Source organism: Octodon degus, unplaced genomic scaffold (assembly GCF_000260255.1).
Source record: "Octodon degus isolate 3935 unplaced genomic scaffold, OctDeg1.0 scaffold00018, whole genome shotgun sequence".
In the NCBI taxonomy this organism is placed as follows: domain Eukaryota; kingdom Metazoa; phylum Chordata; class Mammalia; order Rodentia; family Octodontidae; genus Octodon; species Octodon degus.
In genome coordinates, this window is record NW_004524594.1 from 15,674,661 (window position 1) to 15,682,866 (window position 8,206).

Here is an 8,206-nt window from a genome sequence, read left to right on the forward strand (position 1 = left end):
CTTGTTCTAAGTAGGTGCTTTAGACCACTGAGCCATCTCACCAGCCCCAAATCTTAAGTTTAGCTGCCATCATAAACTTGTTGTGGTGTCTTGCCTTGGATTCAATAGAGACTTGAGTTGGTAATTTATTTTTTTATTTTTTTGGCAGAACCGGGGATTGAACTCAGGCCCTTGAAGTGCTTATTCCACTGAGCCATCTCCCTGGCCCCTGAGTTGGTAGAGTTGCTGGGAACACAAATAGATATCCTCATCTCATCTGGAGGCTTGCTGCCTGCCAGGGAGCTCAAAGGGCTTACCACATTCATTCAGCAAACCCAATCCCCTCACCTCTGAAGGAACTAAGCCCCCAGGCTGTGAAGTTAGGGTGTGGGGAGCTATGTTTTTTTCTTCAAACTGTACAACCCTTGTCCAGATTAGAATCAGTCACAGACTTTCAAATATCATTGGAACTGCAGTAATTTACACTCTTCCTTTGCATTTCCCAGAGAGCACTTCAGAGAAACTGAAATGCCCTTGATGCTGAAGAAAGATAGCAAAATTCTGGACATTATTTTAAAATTTTAATATTCTCATACTGCTGAAAACCCTCAAGTAACTAGGCTATTGGTTGAGAAATTGCTGCTATTCGTGAGTGGTAGTCATTGACAATTTCTGACATTATCAGAAATTAGGTGTGACCCAAAATAAACCAAGAGAAAGAGAGAGAGAGACAGACAGACAGACAGACAGACAGAGATTAGCACTTACGGTCACATGCACAAGAAAATGAAATAAAAATACCATCGGAAAACAATGCTAATATTGTTCCTAACCAAAGTCAAATGTACTTACAGTGAGGTCTCTGCATCCTCTGGGGACTAGAAGAGTCCAATGTTACATCTTTCTGAACAGCTTCACCGGAATGTTCCACAGCACCATCGAGGCCCTTCTCATAATCATTTGACTCATTTACATTGGACTTGTCAAAGTTTTCAGACATTCTCAATTAAGTTTATTCACTTTCCTAGGAAACAAAAAAAAGCCTAAAGTTTCTAGATCTATCACTAACTAGTACTGTGAATCTGGGCAAATCATTAATCTCTTTGGATTTCAGTTTTTTCCTCTGAAAAATAAAAGATCACCAGGATTTTATCTAGCTACAATATTCTACTCCAATGATTAACCAGATACTGTCATGGTGGTCCAACCCTGTAATCCTAGTCCTTGGGAGGCTGAGGCAGGGGGATCACTGCTAGTTCTAGGCCAATTTGGGCCACAGAGTGAATTTAAAGCCTGCCTACACTATGTAGCAAGACCCTGTCTCTAAAAAGAATATTAAGGGCCAGCCAGTTAGCTCAGTGAATTAAAAGTGCCTGCTTGGGCAGACGCAGGGGCCGGGATATAAGCCCCGGCCTGCCATGCCAGCCCTGCCCCCAGGACACACTGAGACTGCAATTGAGACTGGGTGTAATGGTGCATGCCTGTAATCCCAGTACTTGGGAGGCTGAAAAACAGGTGAATCACTACAAGTCCGATCTGTGTGAGATCCTGTGGACCCTGTACTAAAAACATTAAAAAAAAAAAAAAAAGATTAAACAAATACTTGTAAAATATTCTTTATAATTTATCAAATTTATGGATATTAGACAGTAATATGTAATATATATATATATTATTTATTTTATTTAATTTATTTATTTATTTTTTTTGCAGAACCAGAGATTGAACTTCCCTTGTACTTGCCAGGGAAGCGCTTATTCTACTGACCCATCTCCCCAGCCCCCTGTAAAATATTTTTATTCCCCTCATGAATACCATGTCACAAGAACAGAGGGCCTTAAATAGAAAAAAAACACTATAAATAATTTGCTTCCTCTTTTAATCAAAGTAATTCAATCTTATTTACTTTCATCCTTGAGAACTGATATGAAAATTCCCTGCAAACTATATATTTTTTTAAGTACTAGTGAGAATTGAATCCAGGACCTTGTACTTGTTGCCTTGGCTGGTCTCCACCATGTGACTCTCCTGCCTCTGCCTCCTAAGTAGCTATGACTCCAGAGGCTCCCCACCCACCCAGACATGCTACCACGCCAAGGAAGAAAATGCTTCCAAGTGAACACAAAGGGCTAAGGAGTTAGTTCCTTGATTCTATCTTGTAGGTGATAAATAGAGTTAAATACTCTTTTAAGTGGTGTTTAAGAGAAGTGTGTATGGCAAATATTTTTATTAACTCATTACCAGTGGTAGGAAAAGATTATGTGTAAAGCCGGAAGTTGCAAACAGCCATGTGTGTGGTTGGGCGAGGTTTTCATTTGATTAGTTGTTGGTCAGAATAGAAATATCACTTGATACCTTGGTTTGGGCCAAGGACCCTTAATTACAACCAAGTTTTTGTCAAATTCTTCCCTACGGTTTTCTTTTCTAGGGAGTTTCTGATTAGGACAGACACAGTATATCTGCATTTATGATACTGAAGATAATTAACACTGATACCATTAGCACTTCATCATAAAACACTGCCATAAACAGTAATTATACTACATTACACATCTGGAAGGAAATCAAGGGATAAAAAATAACTGCTTTAGGGAGGTTTGGCAGGCTCAGTTCTGAACAAGTAGAGAAGTATTACTTGACCCAGTTCTCTGAAATTTCAGAGACCTCCATTAAATAGAATGAGTAATTGGCAATGAAATTTTTTAATGGAAATGTATTCTTAATATGAAGCTTGTTTTACTGTATCTCCCACTTCTAATTCGATTTTACATTTCAATACCCATCTTTTCACTGTCCTAAATCCTTTTAGGGTCTGGAAATGCTCCAAAAAGCAAACAACAGCATTACCACCATACTGCAATGAGAGAGCGAGGAGACATCTAATTTTATCCTCCTCACTGAGAATCAGCACAGAAAAGATGAAGTAATTCACCCTGAGCTGGTTAGGAGTACAGCAAGGTTTCTACTCCAGCTTCCAAAACCAACCCCTTTCTTGATTCAGCTCTAGTCCTGTCTCCTCCCAGGGCACTCCAGGACCAACCTCATTAGTGTTTGCACTTTTCTCCAACTCCTGCAGGGCTGGTGCCAGACATCTGGCATTCAGCAAGTCCTTCACTTCAAAATATGCTTAACTAAAGCCTGGAGTGCTGGAGCTTGCCTGTAATCCCACCATTTGGGAGGCCCAAGGAGGAAGCTGCCCATTTGAGGCCAGCCTGGGCTACTCAGTGACTTCAAGGTCAGTTTGAGCTACAAATACTCTGTCTCAGAAAACCTAATAATAGCTGGGCGTGGTAACCCACACCTATAATCCCAGCATTCAGGAGACTGAGGCAGGATTGTTTTGAGGCCAGCTATGGCTACATAATGAGTTCAAGACCAGCCTGAACTACATAGTGAAATTCAGTTTTTAGAAATAAATAAAAATAGTACTGGAGATGTAGCTCAGTGTTAGAGGGTTTGCCTAGCAGGCACAAGGCCCGGGATTCAATCTGGAGGGAGGGAGGGGGAGGGGGAGAGAGAGAGAGATACATGGTCTAGAGAAGAGACAGGAAGGGCTACAGGGATCCAAAGTTAAAATGCAAGCCTTAGTAACACTATGAGATTGCTTGTCTCAACAGCAGAGGGAGAAACTAATTCCACCCAGGAGGATGGTGGGAAAACATTTGCAGAAAAGATGACATTTGAGCTGACTTTTGAAAGTGGAATTTCACCCAGTTAATAAAATATCTGGAGGGAGAAAGAAGGTGAAGAGAGAGGCAATTCATTCGGAGAGGGAAGCAGCCAAGGCATGAGAAAATGAGAAAAGTGGTAGGCGGGGACAGGGAAAGATGGTTGCGTCTATTTTGCTGTTGCGGGTGCTTGGTACGAGTCCAGGGCTTCTGCCCCATTCCACAGCCTCCCTCCTTATTCTGAGACGTTGGGGAACTGCTCAGACTGGGCTCCAGCTTGCCATCCTCCTGCCTCAGCCCCCCAAGTGCTGCTGTGCACCACCACGCCTAGTCAACACTTTCCCCTAGATCTTGAGCCTCAGACAAGCCACCCGTACACTTGGGCTCCGTATGCACAACCGCCTCCTCTCACACAGACAGGCACTAAGTATTTACTGGCAGAGATGAATTACTTTGTCATCTCTGTGGCGGCCCTGCTGTATTTGGGCTGCTGGTCTGGGGTCCAACTCTGGCTCTTCACTACTTGCGCGACTTCAGTTTTCTCCCCTGTAAAAACAGAGCTGCCTCCCTCGCACGCGGGAGGAGGCTTAACCCGGGGCTGTGGCTACCTGCGGCCGGTACACACGCTCTCCACCAGAGGGAACTACAGACGGGCTCCGGGCTGCATGCAGGAGCCATTTAACCGCTCTCAGCGCGCTCATTCATTCAACAACCATCAGCCCCGACCGTGCCGGGGTCGGCGACCCTCGCGCTTCCGCGCTGTCCCCCACGGGGGCCCCCTCACCCGGGCAGCATGGGGCCTGTCCCCGGCGGCCGCGCATCGCTTCCTCCGGCGCTCAGCGTGCCCAGCCCCCCGCGTCTGGATTCCGTTGTAAACAACAGTTTGGGCGAGAGAGGGAGTGGCAGGGCCGAGGAGGGATGGACGCCGAGCGGGGCGCGCCCGGGCCTCCCGCCGCCTTGCTTCCTCCTCGTGCCCCCCGACCCCGACTTCGCGAGGGAAAAGGCGAACCACCAGCGGTGCTTCCGACCTGTCGCCTCGCGCGCGCCGCTCTCCGGCTGTTCTCCTGTCGCGGAATCGAGGGTCCCTCCTGTCGCTCCCGCCGCGAGTCAGGCGGGACGGCGCAGGGGACGGGAGCCGAGAGCGATGCGCGGCAGGGAGGTCCGCTCCTCTTCTGCCCTTCGGGCGCCTCACCCTTCGCCCCTCTGCGGGCGGTCCTCGCTGCCCTGCTCGGATGGACAGCCGCCACCGTGACTGCTCCTCAGCGTTGGGAACGGGCCGACTGAGGCTAGTGGAGAGGCGCCTGACCAGCCTAGGGCAGCGCCATGTTTTCGTACGGAGAGTCAGAAGGCTCAGTCCCCTGCAGGCCGAAATGGCTCACTGAGCGTCTGCTCGGGAGCTGGGCGGCGCCATGTTGCTGTACGGAAAGTGATGGCGCGGCCAGGTGCTGGCCGAGGGTTCTCGCGGGGCAGCGGCTCGGAGCCTGGCCTGGCCAGACGCGAACAGGGAGGCGCCATGTTACCGTACGGAAAGTCGGAGCGCAGCTGGATTCCAGGCGACGGCTGGCTACGCGACCGGAAAGTGATGCAAAAACGCGCGGAGTCAGTCAAGCAAAGGAAAAAGAAAGGAGCGATCCATTTCAAACGTTTCCCGCCCAGATTTTGAAAACTGTGCCATCGTCATCTTTGTATCCGCGCCAGGTTTATTCCTCTTGCCTCAGTTTGGCGGCTGTGGAAGTCACGCCCGCCGCCCACACAGCCGCGTCTCAATGGCACCGCGTTGGATTCTGAGCGTCACCGTGGCCCGGATAGTGCCTGCCGCGCTCTGGCTGTGGGAGGACACGGTCAGCTCGGTGCAGGCGAGGCAGAGGTGGGTGTCTGTGTGTAAACGGTTCCCTTGATGCCCCGCTCTGTGCAGGTCGTTCCTAAGCACCGCGATGCTCAAAGCTTTGGAAGTTGGAGCGGGAGCGCTGAGCTCGACTGAGTAGTTACTCCAAGAAAACTCCTTTGTCATTTGCCAGCAGTAAAAAAAAAAAAAAAAAAAAAAGCAACCAGAAATACAAATAGTTGTGCCTGATTTTAAAAGATAAAAGGCAAGTGATTCTTAGCTGTTCGTTTTTTTTTTTGTTTGTTTGTTTGTTTTTTGTGCTTTAAAACTGAGCATAAGCGATATACAAGTCTTAAAATGAAGGCAGTAAATCTACATGTAATTTACAAAACTTGTTTAAATAACTGGAACGAACCTGATGGGTGGATTTAATGCCTTCAAACACTATTAAATAGATCATGTGTTATTGGAGCCCAAAGCATTCTCTCACCACTTACCAACTAGTACATTATTTTTCCTTAAAGTTCTCAGAGGAAGATTTGCAAAAAAAAAAAAAAAACCTTCTACCATTTTTTGGAAGTAAAGCAGTTCAAGGCAGAGACTTGAAATATTGTTTTTCCTCAGTACCAGAGAAAGAAAGAGCAAAAAAAAAAAAAAAAAAAAAACCCTGAAACTGCCGAGATTGACAGATATTCACTTCACACTTTGGAGTCCAGACTAAGGTATCATAGTCTGTACTTTAGAGCTTCTCAACCCTTTTCTCTGGTTTAGAATATGAAGGGGTAGGGGTCTAAAACCGTTGCCTGAAAGCTCCGAGGCCAGGCAGTCAGTGAAAGCTTCCCAGAGGACTCTAATGTCAGGCTTCTAGTCAGGCTAGTCAGCCTAGAAGTATATTGTAGCAAGAGATCGTTATCGACCTTGAAGGATTAACCCTTAGAGTACAAGGACAATACTCAAACCTTTCTGATTTGCAGTGGTTTTAATCTGACACATAGTTTGAACTGTTTCTTTTAAATATAAAAATAGAGCTGGGGAGATGGCTCAGTGGAATAAGCGCTTCCCTGGCAAGTGTTTCCATGAGTTCAATCCCTGGTTCCGCCTAAAAAAAAAAAAAAAGACAAATATGTTGAACCATCTTCTTTTTTGTGTGATTTGGGGTTTTTTGGTAGTGGTGGTGGGTTGTAGTCGAGGTCGAGGCTGGCCTTAAACTAAGATCTTCCAGCCTCAGCCTCCCCAGTGCTGGGATTACAGGCATGCACTACTATGTCCAGCCAGTTTGATCTTCAGTTCAAGGACTAGAAAGTCAAAGTATGTCAAGGCAGAGAGAGTTCACTGTAAGGATACACAGGGCTGGGAAAAAGGAGACAGCTGCCCTGGAGGTAAGCTGTTACCTGTCACCTCCCTGGAGCACAGGAAGGATCTCTTCATATCTCTGCTTCCAGCTGGCTTTTCTAGATTCCTAGTTGCTGTTCTCTTGTAACCAATTTTTCTTAAAATTTTATCCTACTCTTATTAACCACAGACTGGGTTACAGGTATGTTTTCCAGGAAGTTGTTCTTGTGTTTGAATGTTGCTTCTAGGAGGTTGTACGTGATTAAGCAGTTCTACCTTCCCCTCAAGGTGTTGGTTTTGGTTGGCAGAGAATCATGCTTCTTAATTATGTGCAAAATAAAGACTGAATCAGCAGAGTTGCTCTGCCAAATTTTGTCTCACCAGTTTTAAAAGCTTGTTTCTGAAAACTTCCTCTCACACCTAAGCCATGAATTATCTTTCCTCATTGTAAAGAAAGCTGCCCCCCCCCACTTCGTTATACAAGAAAACTTTCCCTGCTCTATTAAGTTGGTACGTTAGCTGTAGTACAGAGATTAGCCCTCGACCTTCTTGCACTTGGACAGTATCACTTTCTATCAAAAAAACAAAAAATTACTGATAATGCCAGCGCGCTGGTGTCATTTAAGTTTTCCTTACCTCTTCTCAAAAATCTAAGTTAAAATATAAAATTCAGCCTGAAAATATAACTAAAAGGTTAGGGACAAACAGCTTTAGGTTGTATTTCATGTGTTAGACTTTTTCTACTTAGCAAATATGTCTTGACAGTATAGTGGTTGTGAAAAAATCATTAAAAAAAAAAAACTTGCTCTAAGGACCAATTTACAAGAAATACAGGATACAAAGGAACATGTTAAAGGATAGTCTAGGTGTACAGTCAGCAAGCTAAGACTATGGAAAACTCAAGAACAACTGGGTTTACTTAAAAACAGAAGAGTAAAGAACAACCAGCGTGGTGATGCATGCCTATAATCGCAGCACTTGGGAGGCTGAGGCAGGAGGATCACCTTGAGTTCAAGGTGAGCCCAGGCTCAACAGGTGAGTTCAAGACCAGCCTGAACTACAAAGCAAGACTCTGTCCCAAAAAACAAAACAAAAAAGTACAGACTAAAATACTTCAATAGCACATTAATCAGTTGCAATTTATGGACACTGTTTGGATCCCTATTTGAATAATCAAAAATCATTTGATCCGCATCTTGTACAGCAATTAACCACTAAGAAGAAAAAAAAATCATTTGAGATCATCAGGAATTTGAGCATGAACTGCACACTTGATAGTAAGAAATTACAAGACTTAGGAGTGATGATAATGTAGTTAAAATTTGTTTGGTGTTTTGAAACAGGGTCTCCTGTATGGTTTAGGCAGGCCTCGAACTCACTGTGTACCCCACATTGGCCTGGA

At 45.2% G+C, this 8,206-nt stretch overlaps 1 protein-coding gene across 5 annotated transcripts in view; it reads right to left on the bottom strand.

Annotated features, from left to right (window-relative positions):
* The window catches only part of Tcp11l1 (t-complex 11 like 1), a 31,926-nt gene extending 26,280 nt beyond the window's left edge, over positions 1 to 5,646 (bottom strand). Inside the window, exons 1-2 of one of the 5 annotated variants that reach the window (XM_004627065.2) lie at positions 4,676 to 5,646; positions 832 to 1,003 (exon numbers count right to left, since the gene is read on the bottom strand). In XM_004627065.2, the coding sequence (XP_004627122.1) occupies positions 832 to 979 (148 nt within the window). In that variant the 5' untranslated portion in view covers positions 980 to 1,003; positions 4,676 to 5,646. The other 4 variants (XM_023710760.1, XM_023710763.1, XM_023710761.1 and 1 more) reach the window with 4 other exon arrangements.
* Between the last annotated feature and the right edge of the window lie 2,560 nt (positions 5,647 to 8,206).